General features: G+C 41.0%; 1 protein-coding gene across 1 annotated transcript in view; it reads right to left on the bottom strand.

Moving 5' to 3' along the window:
- Positions 1-13,486: 13,486 nt before the first annotated feature.
- The window catches only part of LOC145351772 (PDZ and LIM domain protein 4-like), an 85,445-nt gene continuing 77,504 nt past the window's right edge, over positions 13,487-21,427 (bottom strand). Inside the window, exons 5-7 of the mRNA XM_080201397.1 lie at positions 17,505-17,662; positions 15,688-15,808; positions 13,487-14,015 (exon numbers count right to left, since the gene is read on the bottom strand). Coding sequence (XP_080057523.1) covers positions 13,820-14,015; positions 15,688-15,808; positions 17,505-17,662 — 475 coding nt within the window. The 3' untranslated portion in view covers positions 13,487-13,819. The remainder of the gene's footprint in view (positions 14,016-15,687; positions 15,809-17,504; positions 17,663-21,427) is intronic.

Below are 21,427 nucleotides of genomic sequence, written 5' to 3'. Positions count from 1 at the left end.
GATGGAGATATATGGTCCAAATGACAAAGAGATGGAGGAAATGAATGAGGTAGAAATCCAGGTTCCTGGTCCAGCAACACCTCAATATGAGAGTTAAATCTGTTCGTATTTGTCATGGCTGTACCCTCCCTGTCTTCCTATCCTCTTCCTTAAAGCACCTCCCAAACTCTGGTTTCCTTCAAACTCTAACTTCTTCTGCAGCCTAGATTTCTTTCGCCCATATGCGTGCCTGTGTATTCAGTTGTCTAGGACGTAAGCTGTTAATTTTTTTCTCAAACCTTTACCCTTCCCCTCCCGCCCCAAACCCCCTGCCGCACCTTTTTTTAAGCATCTCCTTAAAAACCTGCTTTTTCACCAAGCATCTGATTCCCCTCTGTTCTAATGCATTCTTAAGTGGCTTGGTTGTTTGATAAAATTCCTGCAAAATGCCTTGGGAGGTTTTACTGCATAAAGGTGCTTTATAAATGTAAGTTCTTAATGCATTTTAACTGAATTTACATTGTTTCTTCATTTAATTGGGAAATAATCTGATAACTACTCCTGCAATGTTTTTTTCTTAACAATAGAGTACATGTTTAAATTGCTGGGGGAGATAATGCCAACTCGTGGGTTCCTGTATTTCCTGAATAAAATGGGTGTTCGGCCTCTGAATTTTGCTTGGTAATCTACGGCACTTTACCATATGTGTGCCAGATACCATTCAGAATGAGCTTGCTAACATTATTATTAGTGCAGAAGGTTAAATTTCTTCCTCATTTTGTTTTTCCACGTTTTAAACCATTCAAATAATGAACCACCATGGAAAGTGATTAAATTACTACAAAGCATTGAAATATCCAGAAAACTTACACTCTTCCATTTAGGACAAGTTATTACAAGCGATGTGATTTGACGCTATATCGAGCATTCTTGTAAGTCTCCCACCCTGAATGAGATTTCCTTCCTTTCTTTGTTATTTCTTTCCTACCATTATTTTTGCCAAAGAATAGAAACCTCTTTGGAACTTATAATTGCTTTTTCAAAATGTGACATAGCCAAGGATTCTCTTTATGTAAGTTCCATTGTGACTGTTGTCTTTTATCTGAGTGAAGGGTGGTTGTATTAAACAACCTTGAGCGAGTTTATCTATTTTCTTTAAATAGATAGCTTTTTCGGTTTTGGGCAGTTTGCAAACATGCAACATTTTAATTCATGAACACAAATAGCTAAGCCCCACCTTACATTGTAAATGATTAATATCCTGGTTTAATACCCTGAACTCATTTGTAACCCTACAGGTATATTGCATGGTGTGTTATTGAGCTAAGTCGACCATGAATGTGCCAATCTGATCCCTGCTTTGCTCTGTTACTTAGCTGAAGCCAGGGTAACAGTTCTGACATTGAGAATCGTAGAATCCATATGTGCAGAAAGAAACCATTTGGTCCATTGAGTCTCCACCACCTCTTTGAAAGAGCATTCCACCCAGGCCCTCCCCCTCATTCTAACCCTGTGATCCCACACATTTACCATGGCCAATCCACCTCACCTGCACATCTTTGGACACTAAGGGGCAATTTAGCAATCACCAATCCACATAACCCACACATCTTTGGAGTCTTCATTATGTTCTGTTCCATTCTGTTTTGCCTCAAAAGCAAATAGGGCTGGCTCCCAAGGAATCTCCATATCTAGGCCTCTTTACATTGTGCAGCAAGTATACTTAGAAGCAAATAATAGGGTTGGCCCTGTTCTACCAAGTCAGTAAATGTGGCCCCTCAATGGATTTTTCAATTATAATACATATACCACATTGCAGCGTTTCTCACCTAAGAACGGATCAGTAACCATGTAAACAAGGATCACATTTTTATAGATTATAGGATTATACACCTCAGTGAAATCCAGTCAACTATTGTGGTTTTACATAAGAACATAAGAACATAAGAAATAGGAGCAGGAGTAGGCCATCTGGCCCTTCGAGCCTGCCCCGCCATTCAATAAGATCATGGCTGATCTGTCGTGGCTCAGTTCCACTTTCCCGCCCTCTCCCCATAACCCTTAATCCCCTCTCTTATCAAAAACCCATCAACCCGCTTCTTAAAAATATTTAGCGAGGCAGCCTCCACCACTTCAACGGGCATAGAATTCCAGAGATTCACCACCCTTTGAGTGAAGAAGTTCCTCCTCAACTCCGTTCTGAACCGCCCCCCCTTTATCTTGAGGCTGTGCCCCCTAGTCCTACTGTCTTTTTTGAGCGGGAAGAGTCTTTCCACCTCTATCCTATCCATCCCATTCATCATCTTATACGTCTCAATGAGATCTCCCCTCATTCTTCTAAACTCTAACGAGTACAAGCCTAGTTTATTCAGCCTCTCCTCATAGCTCAACCCCCTCAACTCCGGTATCAGCCTAGTAAACCTCCTCTGCACTCCCTCCAGGGCCAAAATATCCTTGCGCAGGTGCGGGACCTTTGAAAGAGCTATGTAAATAGTTTCTCTGCTCTGATCTGTAAACATTTCCCCAAATATCCAATTTCCTTTTGAAAGTTAGTACTAAATCAGTTTCTCTGTTCAACTTTTCAGGTTGTGCTTTTCAGATCATAACCACCTGCTGCGTGTTCCAACGGGTCTCAGACTCTTTCGCAAATTATGTGAAAATTGTTTCCTTTGGTTCTGCCATGCTTTTCAAATCAAACAAACTGAGGGACAAAATAAAAGGGACAGCCCCTTAAAGGTAGGCTGGGGAGTGGGGGTGGGGGGGGTAGAATCGGCACGGAAACAAAAAGCCAAGTGTAAAAGAAACTTGAAACATCAAAGCAAAAGATGATTAAAGCATTTTGTGTTTACTTATTTTATTAAAATTGTCATTTCAGTTGCCTCTGTCAAATGTCCTTTAGCCTTCTCTTCAGTAAGGGGAACCATTCCAGCTTCTCTACTGCCTTTTTGTGACTGAACTTCTGCAACTCCGGTACACCACCTCTGCACCCTCTTTACTGCCTTGACATATTTTCCAAAGTGTGACACCTAGAATGGGATCTCTCCAATGATTTATCAAGGATTAGAATATGTCCCTTGTTTTTGCACTCTATGCCACAGTTAATAAAGTCAAGGATCCCATATACTTAAATTACCATCTCACTTCATTCTGTTACCAACAATTTGTCTACGTATTATGGTACATATACCACATTGCAGTGTTTCTCACCTAACAAGGGATCAATAACTATGTAAACAAGGGTTACATCTTTATAAATTATAGGATTATACACAGACAATTTGTCTATGTACATTCCCTTTAAAATTATATAAGTCAGTCATTGTTTTTCATCATTCTTCCCACCAAAGTGCAACATTTCACAGCCCCTTACATTAAATCACATCTGCTGTGCATTTGCCCATTTTGCTAATGTTCAGCCAGGAGTTATATATTCACAGCAGCAATCTAATTATACAATGCTTAATGCAATGTTCGGAGAATATGTAGAATGTTGGAGGTTGAAAAATGATCAAGGATGCACTAAATTTCTATAACCTTGCAGTAAGGGTGTCACACTGCCTTCAGAGATAATGCTGAAACATTTCTTCAAAGGGGTGAGGCACAATTGAGAACCCTTGCCTGTTAAGTTCAAAGTTAACATTAGCGGTTCACAATATTAGTGGGGGACGTGGTACGATACTGTTTGAGAGTCAGTGCTGACTCAATGGGCTGAATGGCCTCCTTCTGCACTGCAGGGATTCTGTGGTTCTATGAATTTACTGTCACTGTATTCATATGGTATAGAGACCATACTAATGAGGGCTGAGGCAATCACTGAAATTAATTTATAGTCTGCAGTGTTACAGATAACTAATGGGATATTTTCTTGTCAAATTAACATGTTGTTGTTAAAGTACAATTTATGCACTCTGATTTGTTCAGTAGCTTTTATGGGATCACCAATAGGGCAAAAAACAAAGTAACACTGCATTATTATCATTACTGCTCTTTACATTAATAGCCCATGCTGCATGGACATCAGGCAATTTATGTAATCAATATCAACAATGGTGAACGAGCAGTCAAAAATTGTTTGGTGAAATATCATGCAGGAATGAAGAGCGGATTAACGTTGGGGTGGGGATGCAGGGAGCTGAGTAAGCAGCTCAGAAACACGAGCAATGCCAGGGCCCACACTGACTCTTCCTGGTCCCGTACGTCAATGACGTCAGCCTGTCATGTGTAAGTCTATTAGGAGAGAGGTTGGTACACCATGCTCGAAGCAACAGGCCTACTTGATAACCTTTTTTAGATGTATTACTAATAACCATGCATTCCACAAGCACCAGATCAGTGCATCCAGTAACCAAGAGCCACGGCAGGAGTCCACAGAGGAACATAGAACATAGAACATTACAGCGCAGAACAGGCCCTTCGGCCCACGATGTTGCGCCGACCAGCTTTTAAAAAAAAACACTAACCCACTAATCTAAACCAATCCCATTTCGTCCATAAACCTATCCACAGATCTCTTAAACGCCCCCAAACTAGGCGCATTTACAACTGCAGCTGGCAGGGCATTCCAATCCCTCACCACCCTCTGGGTAAAGAACCTACCCCTGACATCAGTCCTATAACTACCGCCCCTTAATTTAAAGCCATGCCCCCTCGTGCTAGCTTTCTCCATCCTAGGAAAAAGGCTATCACTATCCACCCTGTCTAAACCTCTAATCATCTTATATGTTTCAATAAGGTCCCCTCTTAGCCGCCTTCTTTCCAGCGAAAACAACCCCAAATCTCTCAGTCTCTCCTCGTAGGATCTCCCCTCCATACCAGGCAACATCCTGGTAAACCTCCTCTGCACCCTCTCCAAAGCCTCTACATCCTTCCTGTAATGTGGGGACCAGAACTGCACACAATACTCCAAGTGCGGCCGCACCAGAGTTGTGTACAGTTGCATCATGACGCTGCGACTCCTAAATTCAATCCCCCTACCAATAAACGCCAAGACACCGTATGCCTTCTTAACAACCTTATCTACTTGATTCCCAACTTTCAGGGATCTATGTACACATACACCTAGATCCCTCTGCTCCTCCACACTATTCAAAGTCCTCCCGTTAGCCCTATACTCAACACATCTGTTATTCCTACCAAAATGAATTACCTCACACTTCTCCACATTAAACTCCATCCGCCACCTCGCGGCCCAGCTCTGCAACCTTTCTAAGTCACCTTGCAAACTATGACACCCTTCCTCACAATCTACCACACCTCCGACTTTGGTGTCATCAGCAAACTTACTAATCCACCCAACTATACCCTCATCCAGATCATTAATAAAAATTACAAACAGCAGTGGCCCCAAAACAGATCCCTGAGGCACACCACTCGTAACCGAACTCCATGACGAATATTTACCATCAACCACCACCCTCTGTCTCCTATCTGCTAGCCAATTCCTGATCCAATTACCTAGATCACCCCCAATCCCATACATCTGCATTTTCTGCAGAAGCCTACCATGGTGAACCTTATCAAACGCAATCCATAAAATGCATAATTTTTTAAAGATGCATCTTTATAGGAAAAAAGAGCCACAATCTATTATCCAATGCTTAATGCAGTGTGGCTATGTAATACATGGAATGATTCTTTCCTTCAATTATAATGTCATAACATTTCCTCCACCTATAGGGATATTAACATTAGCTCAATGGTCCGTCGTGGTGGTGGTTGGCGGGGGGGGGGGCAAAGGTCAGCACTCTACTCTCATCTATGTATAACGTACCAGGTTAAAGTCCAACAGGTGTATTTGGAATCACGAGCTGTCAGAGCATTGCTCCTTCATCAGGCAACTCATCTGAGGAAGGAGCAGTGCTCTGAAAGCTTGTGATTCCAGATAAACCTGTTGGACTTTAACGTGGTGTTGAGAGACTTCTGACTGCGCCCACCCCATTCTAACGCTGGCATCTCCACATCATACCTATGCATAAGACATTAGGTGAAATTGATCAATAATAATGGATGCTATAATCAAGCAGTCAATATTTGATACCCATTTGATTGAAGTTCTAGAAAGACAGTAGATTTCCCATGCAATTTCTTCCTCAACAGAAATCACAGCCATTGGTAGTGTGGTTAAACTTGTGCAGAACTTCTGGGACAACATTTCAGTCCCCAAGCAAATAATTACAACAAAAAGACAAGTGGGAATTACTAACGGAAGTAATCTCATCACAAGATCATATGAAGTCATTTATATCGAGATCATTTTCATATAATGAGCCCCATCATCTGTGAGGAATTTTCACACTGCAAAACAATCCTCCATTCTTCAATGTGTTGAAGCACCAATGCCCTCAGTCACCATATTTTGCTGTCACTAAGGCATAACGTGAGACAATTAGCTTGGTTCAAATCCCATGGTAAGGACAGTTTGTGCAAGTAATGAGCTAATTTCTATCATTGCTACTTGTAATATCCTAAATGTTATCAGTAAACTAAGTAACAGGACTTTTTTAAAGATCTGTTTGAATTAGGGGAAGGGTGATTGAATTCACAAGAAATACATTTATTATAACTGTAAGAAAGGAGGCACAAACCTATAGCTTAAGGCAATTGCATGTAGCAAAGTACAATTAATAATAATAAAACAGCCTCCCTCTATTCCAGTGTAGAAATAGGTTGCTTTTCCATAAGCAACGTTTAACTGACACTTAAGCATTCACAATTGAAAAAAAAACATTTATACATTATATTGTAATTTGTTGTACTAGAATGCATTTAAAATGCACATTGCAATAAATCTCCAAGTTATTTTAGAGGTCACACATTAACAACTTGCACAGAAAGAATCAAGTCATAATTTCAACATTCCTGAAGAAATTTTAATTTAGCAGATACAAGAGGTATTATCCTTAATGGCTTATGTAGCTTTGCATTGATGAGAAATATGTTATACGTGGTGCACTAACAGCTTGAAGTGTATTTTTTAAAAATATAATTTCACCACAACCTGGTTTTACAAAAGAGCACATGTACGTTCTGCATACGTCTACACAGCTTGCTGTTTTCTGGAAGTTATTACAAGTTAGATTGTTGCTCTCAGCAAAATGGAGTAATTCCAGTATAAATGTGTGGCCGGATGTTATTCTATGTTAATGTTAGGTTATTTCAAGGAAAGGATGCCTTATTAATGGAACAATCCCAGTTTTGTCACTGCAAATCAGGAAAAGTTTGATTTGTTGGAAAATTTCTCAGAAGGCCAAAACTGCATGGCAGTTAGCCTGTCAACTGTAATTATAAGCCATTTATTCCTAAGAATGTTCTGAATGATTCATTAATCCATAGCAATTTAACTCAGTCACATTTTGACAAAACTGCTTTTAAGTTGTTTTACGTTGGTCTCTGCAAGAGGCAAAGTGCACATAATGGAGGATTAGTACTACTTTATCAGGCAAGCTGTACATGAAAAGTTAATTTTGAGATTCTTTTAATGTTCTCCCTCTGTCCCATTTCCCACTTGCATTCCTGAACATGGTGACTCATGGCTCATCCTGTGCCAGTACTCAATTGAAATATCATTTATGGGTAAGCAGAGACAAACTGTTAGCAAGTTCTTCAACAGTGCAAAACAGGAATCACAATTGAGCGGAACATATATGTGCACTTTCCAGTAGTATTTGCTGGATAGAATAATTCACATGTTGGATCCCTGGGTGTTTTGGGGCAGCACAGTAGTTAGTACTGCTGTTTCACAGTGTCAGGGAGCTGGGTTCGATTCCCAGCTTAGTTTACTGTGTGGAGTTTGCACATTGTCTATGTGGGTTTCCTCCCACATTCTGAAAGATGTGCTGGTTTGGTGCATTGACCTTAACAAGTACTAGACTGTGGCGAGTAGGGGAATTTCACAGCAGCTTCACTGCAGTGTTAATGTAAGCCTTACTTGGTGACTAATAAATAAACTTTAACTTTTCAGTTCCCCTCAGCTCAATGTATACTAGGATGATCTGTAGAATTTCTGGCTCCACTCTGGCCATCAATTAGCCGAATGGAGAGTAGGGAAAGCCATATACATGCAAAGTGTGACAAACTTCTAATTATCAGCAGTTAAATTCAACTGTCAAGTGCTTGAAACAGTTGAAGATAAAGTTGAGGGGTTGAGTTCAGAGAACTGTTGTGTCAGTAAAGTGAACCTGATGACTGATGGGACAGATCCACTGTGGCGCAGGGAAGAGGGTAGGAAATAAGTTCTCGTAATGCAAATTATTGAGAAATTGGGCATAATTACTTTTGGCTTAAGCAATTTTCCCAAAGTGGCAAAGTTTATTTATTAATGTCACAAGTAGTCTTGCATTAACACTGCAATGAAGTTACTGTGAAAATCCCCTAGTTGCCACACTCTAGCACCTGTTTGGGTACACTGAAGGAAAACTTGGATGGCCAGTGCACCTAACCAGCGCATCTCTCAGACTGAGAGAGGAAACTGGAGCACCCAGAGGAAACCTACGCTGAAACAGGGAGAAATTACAGACTCCACACAGACAGTGACCCTAGCTGGGAATCAAACCACGTCCCTGGCACTACAAGGCAGTGGTGTTAACCACTGTCTACAGAAATCACAAGCGAAGCATATTTTTACTGTGTCAGTTATGTGATGTAAAAATTGCATTAGTAACTTTATTGTAGCAGAGCTCGATAGATAAACTGGTCATGTTTGGGCTCATTTGCAACTTCAGTAGGCTATAAAAGTTGCAATCCATCTTCATGACTGCCAGTAAACTGCATAACTGGATATTTAATAGCGCATCTAAAATGCATAAGAAGACGCTTTCTATTGTTTAATGTGTACTGTCAGCTGATGCCCAAGCTTCAAGGCGTCTCTGCCCTTTGGCAAATGCTGGTTATATTTTGTATGTTGCATCGATTCAAAAGATTTGTGCAAATTAAATTAACTTCACTTCAGCAACGTTAGGCCTACTACAGTTAACCTTATCACCTTAGGATTAAAAACAGGGAACAATCCTTTCATTCCTGCTGAAAAGCATGTCTAAAAAAGGTAACAATTGCAAGTGTAGGATTGAGTTTAGTTACATATGTTCCCATATTAAGTTAGCTTACTGGCGCACATCATTGTAACCTCCAAGAAGAGGTTACAAAACCAAGACGGAGAAATGAAACACCAAGGCAAATAAAGTAGTTTTGTGTTCATGGCTTTATTCTTATTCCCTAGCAGTATTAGTAACACTTACACAATTTTTTTAGAAAACAAACAAAAGATGGAGGAAAACAGAATAATCTGTAGCACAATGTAAAGGGCATACAGAAACTACACAGTTAAATCCTGAAAGTTTGTAGATTACACTGTAAATGTGGTAAAACACAAGAACTGTATACGTAGTGTATATTGTCGTCTACAATCAGAAATGAGGGGATATTTTAAAAAACAGAGCAAAGTTCTTGTTTCTAGCAATATATATGATAAATATAGTCAAACACACAAATGTGGCTTTTTGATGCAAGATATGTGCATGCTCTACCCAAGTTAGCAAAAAATTTTCTGGCGTTCCAGCATAGTGCAATACAATGGCAATAGATTTAAAAAGAACACAGTTGATAAGCAGTTGAAAACATTGGCCCCATTTACACACCATTGCTGTGCAGATCTAACCTTCTGCTAATAGAATTGAAGGAAAATGATACCTTTGTTTAGACATCAAAATGTGGGAAATTGTTGTCATGCCTGAAGAATGGCCTGATTATTTTGCTTGACAAACTTTACATGATTTTGACATATTATAGAAACAATGAAACCAAGTTATCATTTCTCTCCCCCTCCCATTGTACATATTGGTTATATTTTATGCGTTGCATGCATTCAAAAGAATTGTCCACATCCCTTTTGTGCTGATGGACTTCATGCGCAGCCATCCAGTTACAAGCCTTTGCCCTTAAGCTCCACCAGCTCCATGAGGCATTGACAAGTTTACCCAACGAATGTTGGAACTTATGGTCAAAAGGCCAAAATTTGAAAATTGAGGATAAAAGCCAACTACTTCAACAGATTTGATTCAATTATAACGCATTAATCCTGTCAACACTATAACCATGTAAACAGGTCAAATCCATTGTAGTCCAACTTGATTCCTTTAAAATCAAAGTTTTTCATTTGAAGATGATGCAAGGTTATTAAAATTTATGATTTAGAATATCTCATTAACAAGGGGATGATTGGTTTAAGTACTTTTCTCATGTCTGAAATACTAAATCAGCATGTAATTTAGATGGCCCATCACACTCATGTTGCTCTCTCATATTGATCTTTGTTTTAGCTAAAAAAAAATCAATGTTTTTAAAAGGGCTTCTCAATTATTTTGTGTGAAACAGACTGCAGGATGGTTGTTAACATTTTAGAAGTGCTAATCCAGCCAAGCATTTCAGATGTAACTCGAGTTGACTTGAAATTTATTGATAACCACCCAGTGTCTACAATCTACACACAACACACGTCCATAACACTGACACCAGTTATTCTGCTGGAGACAGTGTGCAACTTGATACTGTACAAAAATAATGCATTTCTATTCATCGAACACTAGAATATTTATGTTTAAACTAAAATGGTTTACAATCATTAAGTGCATCACTCAGTTCCACTTTTATAGAATTGTGACCTCAGTTTCATTCACGAGCAAAAACAGAACAGGCTATAAGTATAACCTACAATAATTATTTCCAGTCCATTGACAACATATAAAAGTCCTGTGTTAAAGCAGCAGAAGTCTCAATTAAGGCCAGGCTTTTAATAACTGGTACAATATATTTTAGGAGCTTGCCAGACTCCAGAAAATTCATTAGGAAAGGCATGTTCACCTTTCGGGCTTAGGCACTTCCCAGGTTACTACCACAACTGGGATAAGGAGCCCATAAGGTATCTAATTTGTTACCACAACAGTAAAAGGTGTTGCTATATTAAGCATGGCAAATGAGGGTTGCTTCAGTCACATTACAACACACTGTCCTGGCTACACAAATCAAATCAAGCTAAGATCGTATATCATGAACTGGATTTTCAAAGCAGGTGGGACTTTAAAACTTCAGTCCTAGAGCTAGCCTTGGAATCCCAATGCTCCTGCTAGCATTTGAGGAGGTGAGAAATGAAAGCAACACAGCTTGGCCACAAGGTTTGGACCCAGAATCCATCCAGGTGTTGTATGGTGAACAGCAATGATGATCCAATCCCATAACCTTTTAACCAAGTAAAGCAGGCTACAAACTTTTCCCTTTAACTCAGCACAGTATAAGTGTGTTTGAATTCTTACTGTTCATGTCAATTAAACAGGAGGGCATTTTGTAGTACCAATTAATACATGTACATTTTCCATACTGCTATCACCAAAAGTCCTGATCCAAAAATATCTTCCAGAGTTTTGCTGTCTTATGCAGAAATCTGTATTTATACCCATGAAGGGCAGATTCTGTAACTTTTTTTTTCCCCTCTTAATTCAGTTGCTGTTGCAGGACACAATGATGTCTAACTGAAGTAGACAGATGGGGCAGTAGGGGATTTTAATACAAAAACCTTCAGGTCACATATATAGAGACAGCGAGAAATCACAGATCGCATCCCCCTCCCAAGCTCGAGGCTGGTGCTTAGATTTCACTCAGTCCCTTTCTCCCTCCACCACCTGTATACATTCCAACACACACCAGATGATATTGTATACAATACAAGCAATATGTGAATGGTATCACACAGCTACTATTTTAATGCATGCCTTTCTCTTTCAATCAAATTCAAACAAGTAGCAGAAGTCGGCCTCCATATGGCTTCACGTACCCTACATCATTCACAGCTTACAAACAGAAAGACAGGCAAATTCATTTCAAAAGGTCTGGGATAAGGAAATCCAGGTGAAGTATTGAGCATGTGTAATGAAAAGTATATGAAGGAATAGACACAGAGGATATAGTAGCCTTGCAACCTGACGACTTCATTCCCTGCTCCTCAAAAATGGTGAAAATGATGATGAAACCAGTTCGAGGACCATCTTATGCTTCACTACAAAGGGGCAGATAGCCACTGCAATTCGTTTCTTTGCAATTGCTTGCTTTGTCACAGAAAAATCAGGAATTGGGCTGCTTACCCTCAGACAAACTATTCTTCCTCATGGACTGAAAAACTTTTAAGTATTGTATTTGAAAATTGGATCCAAAAACAATTTTCTTAAAATAAAACTCTTGTGTTGCTTTAAGACTGACTTGCACCTGCTCTGAGAAGTACTTCCAGACAAACATCAAGAGAATAAGGAGTCAACTGAAAGACCCTTGTTGACGTATGAAGTGAGGCATTCACTTAAAATGAGCTGCTGTAAATGATACAGGCCCAAATGTAAATTGATAGGACAGCACCCAGCATGGAACAGGCTGCAGTGCTTAACAGCAACATTCCTGGTCATGCACACAATCATTTCATCCGGTGGTGGTACTATCATTGGGAGAATATCTAACATCATATGCACTATAAATGTTTTGTATTATCTTAAATGGCAATAACTCACTGCCGTGTGTACTACAATGATTTTGTTTATCCTCATGGCACAGGAAGACATAATCAGAATCCTATTGCATACAGCATTTCCTGCGCAGTCCAATGGAGCAACAATACATTTAGCTAATTGGTATCAGAAAATCAATATGATTAGTTCCTTAAGGCAAAGAGTGTCCATCATTTGAAATAATGCAGCCCATGTTAGCTGTTGTCTAAAATACTACAGCCACTAATAATAAAACTAACAAAACCCTTTCAATAACCCTCCCCTAACAAAAAAGGGTAATCTCTGCAACCTTATAGCCAATATTTACTTTACTTGTGTTCTAGCCATAGTCAATGCATCTCCCAATCTTGTAGATATTGGCACAGATGTTTTGCTTCAAAATTAATGTGAAATTCTCTGCCCAAGTTAGTGTGTGAATACAGGCCACCAGAAAGCCACTTGTTCAGATACAATTCTAGAAACACAAGTTACAGCTTTAAAGAAGCTATTGCGCCATAATTTTAGTCCAAGTTCTTTTTTCCCCCCCAAACTCAATGAAAACTAGAAATATGAATAAATGCTAACTTGCAGTGGACAAGAATAGAATGCTGCCTCAACTGAAAGGATGCTGAACAACAGAAACCAGAAGCTCAAATTCAGTTCTTATGCAGCAGTGAGTTTTCAGATATAAACCGGGGTAGGAGTGTGATGCTACGGTTACAGTCTTTTTCCTTTATTAACCAGGGATAATCAGCCAACAATAGTTGCGTCCATTGTCTTACAGTGATTCCACTGCTGGAACAGTGAATGCATTTGGTTCTGGCCAGGTTCAGACTTGGCTGTAATGCCTTTTACAAGAAAAATATCCTCTAACCTGCACTCTTAGTCTAGGATCTGACGAGAAGAATGGACATTTCTAGGTGAGGTACCAGACCATGCCTGATACCCACATTCAGCAGATGAGGGTCGGCGGTAGCCGGGGTGGGGGTGGCGGGGGAGGGGAAGCAGAATTAATGCAGAAACTGTTTAATGCAGCGATAGATCAACTGTGTGCCAAGTTATTTGAAATTTGTATTCCAAAAAGGTAATCCTTACAGATTTGTTCATGACACTGAATTTGTCTGAAGTTATTTGGTGACCATTCATGATTCAGCTCAATTTGAAGCATCAGTTCTGCAGCTGGAACCATTCTGGCTCTGGGTATGGCTTAAATGTCCACACAAATTTAAATTGTGGCACACAGCTTCGTTTAGAATCCAGATATCAAAAGCAAAAGGTTTGTTTTTATTTAAATAGAAATTCAGAAGGCACATGCTCAACTTTTACACTCTGGAATTAGGGTACACAGCTACAACTTCATATCCCTCTGGAGGCTGTACTCTTGCTTTCGCATGGGTCTCACAGTATAGTTGCTCTTCGATAAAGAAGTAGCCTTTCTGCTTCAGATTTAACCCACAGTCGGAGCACATAAAGCACGCTGGGTGGTAGAGCTTCTCTCGCGCCTTAACAACAGCACCACTGTAAAAAGGAAAAATGTCAAAAGAGAGATTTTAGAATGAATGATTCTGAGAGGACAAACAAGATTTCAAGTTATACAATCACCAGGGTGTGTTGCGATGATATAATTAGTAAAAAGATAGGAACGAGAGAAACGAGCGATCAAGTCTTGAAAATAGTGCAGAACTCATTTAGTGAAAAGCATCATCAGATCAGAATTAAATCCAGTAAAAAGTATGACTTTTTTTTTTAAATACACCTCTGCTAGCAAATACTTAGTTGAAGCATTCAAATGTGGACTTGGATTGAACTTGATGTTCCATTTAGACAGTATGCTCAATCAGAAAAAGGTTAAACTGACTGATGGAATCTTAAATAATGGGATTGATTGAAAGAGTATTGCTCATGTTTTCATTGAGATCGCAGTAGTAAATTACAGTTTTTCAGGCAGTCCAGACAAATATTGAATAGTGAATGTCACACTAAGCTATCAGCATCTTTCCTCACTATCCTTCCTGAATTCACTACTATTCCAGCTCACTTATAAATGAATGTGTTTTTGTTTCGTCCTTTCCTGCACAATCCACACATTGTAGAATATGCATGAAACATCTATCCAGGCCTCTTCCTAGCTTGCTCTGGACTGTGTGCACCTTATAGATAAACAACCTCATTGGTCTCTGCTCCGTGTTTTGCTGTAATGGTGGTTCTCAAGCTTCTTTGATTGAAGGGCCCACTTTTCAAGTAGATTAGTAATCACAGATCCCCTATCTAAATTGTACAGCTATGAAACACTTGTAATGCGAAAGTGCTGCATTAAAAAGAGTATTTAAAAAATGCTTTTATGAAAATGGGAATTTACTTACAAATGGCAGTGAGATAAATTGCCTGCAGAGTCTGTCTATCCTCAAGTCTATTTCCTTGGTAGGTCAGAATACCAGTACACACTGCTGCGCATGTGATGTTCACACTCTCGTTACTGCCTCCAGGGTCACATTGCACATAATTTTGAGGGCTCCCTGAAAAGTCTCAATGGCCCTAGTTTGAGAACTGCTGCCAGATAGCAATGCAACCAAGATTGGTATGGATGAAATTACAGGTACAGATTGCAACACAAATGGCTTGCAAATTGGATAGGAAGTTACTGCACTATTATTAAATGAGACTGGGGTCTATGGCAATCAGCAAGATCCTTCTCTCTGAAGTGCCATGCTCATGCATGTGTCAATATTCCGTACATCCCTCGATCATCACTGATGAATTTTGCCCGAGAGGTTCTCAGGGGAGAGTGTGTTTTCTCGGTGGGCTGCTCAGCAACCTGTACCCTCTCAAATCTCATTACAGGGTGGGGTTAAATAACGTGCACTACAGGGGCAAAGAAGGACAAAATTAAAGTGCAACTGAGGATGGAAAGGAAAGAAAGTCAAGGTGGAAAAACAAATATGGGATTGAATTTACTGAACTTATAGTGATGGAAGTGGAAGCTGATCCTTCTTAGGCAGGTGACAGGACTTTGCAACAGCTATTACTGACTGGGGCCAGTGCTGCTATCCAATGGAGGATGTTGGCCTGCTCCTGAGAGCTACTGTCCCATTAGAGGGCTGGCAGCTCAGCAGCACGACTGCTAGTGATGGTTACTGCCCCGCCTACAGCTTGAGGATTAGTGAAGCTGGACACAGGTGTTGATACTTACACTATGCCAGTCTCGCATCTTGTACATTGCGGTAACTTCTGTAGTGTGGGTGCAGAATTGCTAAATTTTGTTACAGGAGATTTTACACTTTTGGTGATAGCCGGCCTTTCACTTTTTTCGCCTATAAAACATTTCAGAAATTACACATTTTAGGACTGTACAATTGAGGTTTGCAATATGTGTACACAGATATAAATATACATATAATAATAATAAATCTATGCTCTGCTTGTTTAAGTGCAAGTTAATTTATCTGGCTGGACTGCAACTTCGCACTGAAAGATGCGCATTATGTTGCCAAACTCTCACTCACTGCTTTGTGGCAGATAGTACTATATCCACCGCCTTTCTATTACAGACTCCAGTCAATGCAGGGAACAAAAATGTAAAATTTTCCTACAATACTATGAAATCATTAACTGGCCTCAGTAACGTCCCAAAGGTCCATACTTTACATTGAATATTCCAACACATGAATCTGAAAACCATGGCCTGAAACATTGCCTAAGACAAGGGTCGCAACAACCATTGGAGATCTGACAGAGAACCCTCAAGTTCCATGATCTAGGTCCAATGGAATACGGGACTTCCCCGCAGAAGATCCACCTGATCACCAATCAATGGCTGCCAGTTTGCCATTGCCGTCAATGCCAGTGGGAGTGGTGGCTGTGGGAAGAAACCCATCCACCAGAAACCCAGGATCATTGTGGGCCCCCAGGCTAAACAGGAGTGATGGCAGGATGGGAATTGTGGGGTTTGTGGGGGCAGGGTTGGCGGAGGCCAGGGCAAAGTGTAACTTTCAGCAACTAGCCACTTGCCTGATGCCCAGTCCTTAAATTTAGGCACAGATCCTACCCACATGGGACCATCACTCCACTCCCCCAATGAGGCCATTGGCAAGCCCAACAAGGATTTGCTGTATGGCCTTTACGAACGAGCAGGAAAGCTGTGTGATCCCAATTTGATTCTTGAACAATCACTGAATCGCGATAAGCTCAGGGATAAGTGGTGTCAATTGGTTCATTACAGGCCAAATTCATATCCCGTATGGGCATCTACTGGACACATTGGGGTGCAGGTAGGAACTGAAACATGAAGATTGTTTTAAAAAATTATCAATAACCACATTGGTTACATTTTGCAATAGCCACAAATAAATATTTTGCCACAACTGATTGGTCTTCTAGTAATAGGTATTACTCAGATTGCCATTAAAAACTCAATTTCACCTCACTGAACATGGTGTATTTTTATTCTGAACAGGGTTTCACACAGGAATGCGAGAGCTGGAAAAAGGGTAATTGTCCCCACATCAACGGATTTCACCAATTGCTGGCTCAGTAAACGCAGAGGGTGTTGGACGCGACAGTCTGTGGCAGGGCAGTGAATGACAAGCTGCAACTGCAGGAGTTTGGTGTTTGCCTGTGCTAAATCCTGAAGTCGGCAAGTTTCAAAAGAGTAATGACAGATCCAACAAAGTTATCCTGGCTGGAGGGATACCGGAACAGGAGGAATGCACTGGTGCCCTGGGAATGGGGATGGAGTTCAAATGAGAGGGATGGCATAGGAAAGGTTGAGTGGTATAGAATTGGGATTTAAAGTAGTACTGTTGTAATAAATATATTAATTTCACCTCAGGTATTTTGAGAGTCTCAGTTTTTAAATAACCAAGTACAACGTACTTACTGCCTATCAAAATGAAACTTTTTTTTTAAACCAACATACTGGATTTTGAGGCAGTTAAAAGAAATAACAAAAAAAAAAGCTATCTAATCATGTAAAAGGTACTAATGGCCCATCCTTCCGCTAGGCATTACCTGTCTGCTCTGCTTCCAGCATGCCCTGTAGTAATTTGAAAGAGCCAGACTGTTTAGGTTCTGAAATCGGTTCCTCGCCATCTTGAAGCATCTTATAAACATCTGATTCAGTGTCGACCTCATTCCACAACTTTGGCGATAGCTTTGGTGGATCAGTGCTGTATGAAAACAAAAGCTTTTGGAATTAAGCATACACGGATGAACAGATGATTAGATTTTTAACCACTAATTTTTTTCCAAGTGGTGCATGTCATAACTCTTGTAATTCTGAAAATATGTTATACACGACAATGTATGATTTGACATTCTTATATTGGAATGTGCAGATTTTTCTGAAAATCTGCCTGATTTCTGTGGTCTTGCTGCATTTTTTTGTGCAATATATTCATTGTGATTCATTGGCAAAGAGTCCAACCACACAGTTCCCTTGCCCAGTTTGAAAGGAGGTTAGTAAGCAGTGAATAATTCAGTCAAAAGATACAAGAAAAATAAGTGGAACAAAATTAAAATGCTGTGGATGCTGGAGATCGGTACTAAAATCCTCAATCTGAAAGCAGCCAGTTCAGTGTTTCAAGTTGATGGCTTTTCATTGGAAATAAGAGTCAGAGATTTAACGGTTCATAAAAAAAAACTCAGTACTGGGGGGGGGGGAGAAATGAAAAGGCAATTTCTGTGAGCAGTTGGAGGGATTAAGTAACAAAAGGAATGGCAGTCCAAGGCAAAAGGGATTGGTAATTGGACCATTATGAAACAAAATATTGGCCCAGGGGAGGTGTAAAATGGTTACAGCAGAAACTATTACCAACATACGTTCCACATGAAAATGGAGTGATGATTCAAAGTCGTTGAATGCAATGTTGAAGCTGCAAGGCTGTGAAGTATCAATCAAAAGACAGTGTTGGCCCTCGATTTTGCACTGAACTTAAAAATAAATGTAGAAGGGCAAGGACAGAGAGATTGGAATGAGCGTGGGATGGAGAATTTGAAACAGAAATCAACTGGAAGTGAAGGCTCACCCTTGCAGGCTGGATGTGCTCAGCAAGCAGTCAATCATTCTGGGTTCGACCTCCCAGTGCGGACTGGACTGTGACCAGCATATATAGTATGCCAAGTTAGAAAAACTGGAAGAGGATAATGCCATTTAACCCGTTAAGCCAGAGTGTTTGGGACCCTTGTGATGCACATGTCACACCCTCAGAGGGTGGAAAACTTCTTCCAAACATACAGGCAGAATTAAAGGTGCCAATTGGTCTTCAGCTATCACTGACCTTGTGACCATATTAGTTGCACTCAACAATAAACTATTCACCAATAGACAGTTTCGATTCAGCCAAGACCACTTGACTCCAGAGGCTTAGTCCAATCCTGGACTAAATTCCAGAGAGATGAGCAACTGCTCCTGACAACAAATGTAGCATTTGGCATCAAGGAGTCCAGATAAAACTAAATCAATGGGAATTGGGGCTCTACTGGCTGCAATTGTACTTTGTAAAAAAGAAGCTTGTTATTGTTGTTGAAGGCAAATCATCCCTGTTCACGACATGGATAGTGGAAAACCACAGAACAAAGTCCATGACCCAAATATCTTCAACTTCTTCATTAATGACCTGCCCTCAAACATAAAAGGTCAAAGTGGGGATGTAAACTGATGATTGAACAAGGTACACTCGCAGCTCCTCATATATTCTTCTCTTCGCAAGCAGTCGAGGATGACTTGCTTCCACATTAGTTCTCAGGTGACTCAGTAAACTCACCACAAATGTGCAGCTTCCAGTCTCTGTCCAAGGTGGGACAGACGGTGCTTGGATGAGTGGGTGGGTGGAGTGAACAAGTTGGCATATGCTCCTTTCACTGTCTACACTTGGCTTCAGGTTGCCCTTGGTGATTTAACAGCTTAACTGGTGAAACTCAAGTCATAGAATCTCTCCAGTGCAAAAAAGGAGGCCATTCAGCCCATTGAGTCTGCACTGACAGAGATTTTGTGTTTCTGGGAGGGAGGGGGGGGCCCTGGTCAGGGAATCGCAGCTGTAAGTGGGGATGCTGCAGTTTTCAAAAAGGAGGCTTTGAGGGTATCCTTGAACCATTTTCCCTGTCCTCCTGTGGCTAGCTTGTGTCAAAGCTCTGTGCAGAATGCTCATTTTGGGAGTCTTGCGTCAGGCATGAGGATGGTGTGGCCAGCCCAGCAGAGTTGTTTAAGAGTGTTTAATGCTTCAATGCCAGGGTGCTGGCGTGAAGACACAGATATTGGTATGCCTTTCCTGCCAATGGATTTGCAGGGTCTTGCCAAGACAGTGCTGGTGATACTTCTCCAGGATTCGGAGCTGCTGGTTGTACATAGTCCACATCTGAGCCATACAGGAGGGTGGGTTTCCCTACTGCACTGTAGGCCATGAGCTTGGTGCCAGGTTTGAGGTCCTGGTTTTTTCCCTTCCTCAGGAGACCAAAGGTTGTGCTGGCACACTGAAGATGTTGTTGAACATTGTCACTCTTGTCTGCCCTTGTTGACAGTAGGCTCTAAAACATGGAAAGCAGGCTGCCTTGTTGATGTTGATAAATGGGTGGGTGGGTGGGTGAAGTGCTATGTAGCAGGGGCATGCTGGTGGAGGACCCTAGCATTTGACCTATGCTCCTGAACATTTCAATGAAGGAGATGATGATGACTTGGAGGTTGTGTGTGTGCTGATGCAAGCATCACCTGTAGTCCAATGACAGAGGATGGAACAGCCTTGGATCTCACCTGCAGGTGGCACAGGTTGAACAGCTTTTCTTTTTTCTGTATTTTAATTCCACTCCAGCCAGGAGCTTGATGAGGGCAAGAAAGATCGAGGAGAGCATCAGTATGATCACACAGCCTTCCTTAACCCCAGTCTGAACTTCAATTGGGTTTGTAACAGATCTGTTGGTAGAGATCATGGCTTGCATGTCATCATGGAGTAGGTAGAGGATGGAGACAAGCTTTTGTGGGCAGTCAAAATGGGGAGGATGTTCCAAAATAACTTTGTGGTTGACACTGTCAAAGGCTTTCCTGAGCTCAAAGGCAGCCATGTACAAGGGTTGACATTGTTTTCTGCATTTGCTGTGTAGTTGCTGCTTGGTGACATGGTGACAGCTGCTTTTTTTGCTCTCTCTCTTGTCCTACCAAATAAACCTGTTGGACTTTAACCTGGTATTGAGACTACTTACTGTGCCTACCCCAGTCCAACGCCAGCAACTCCACATCATTCTTGCTCTCTGGTCAGGGTCCTGTTTCAGGTTGAGGCGAGCCTTGTACTTGTGGCATATCCTTTTTCATGGGTCGACCGATCGTTCTTATTGAGCCAGTCTTGACGTTTCCTGGTTGAGTAACTAAATATCTCTTTGCAGGTGCTGATTATGGAGGCCTCAAGGGCAGACAAGGTGCTGTGGACACTTTGCGTCTCTGGGATACCAGGGGTAGTCAGCTGGCAATGAGGCTTGGCAATTTTCTTGTAGCATGGTTTCTGTTGCCATCACTGCTTTGGGGCTACATTGATGTTGAGCAGAGCGGATTATACAGTTCTGGTTTTCACAGTTGGGGTTATCCATCAGGGGTCCTCGTGTTCTGGATCCAGTTGCCTGGGTGAGATTTCTTTTGAAGTGGGAACACATTGCACGCCAGCTCCCACACAGGCTTGATGTAGAAAGGCCTTGTCTCAGTGGCAAGGGGTCCCAAGTTGACTGCTAACCAGGCTCTGCTGTATGGGCCTAGGACATACATGCACACAACGCCTTCGCTCCTCCTTCCCACACGGTCGTCTCTCCCTGGGATTGATAAAGTACAGTGGCACCTGCTCTGCTGACTGAAGTTTCACTCTATAGCCTGATTTCCTCACTGAAGTTTTTTTTTTAAATACACTGCTCTCCTCACGGGTCTCACTTTTTAAATCCAACATGCCTTGCTCAAG

The sequence above is a fragment of the Carcharhinus amblyrhynchos genome, chromosome 13, assembly GCF_965287045.1.
Source record: "Carcharhinus amblyrhynchos chromosome 13, sCarAmb.v2.hapA, whole genome shotgun sequence".
Lineage (NCBI taxonomy): Eukaryota > Metazoa > Chordata > Chondrichthyes > Carcharhiniformes > Carcharhinidae > Carcharhinus > Carcharhinus amblyrhynchos.
The sequence above is the reverse complement of the archived record's forward strand: the minus strand, read 5'-3'. Positions and strand labels throughout refer to the sequence as shown.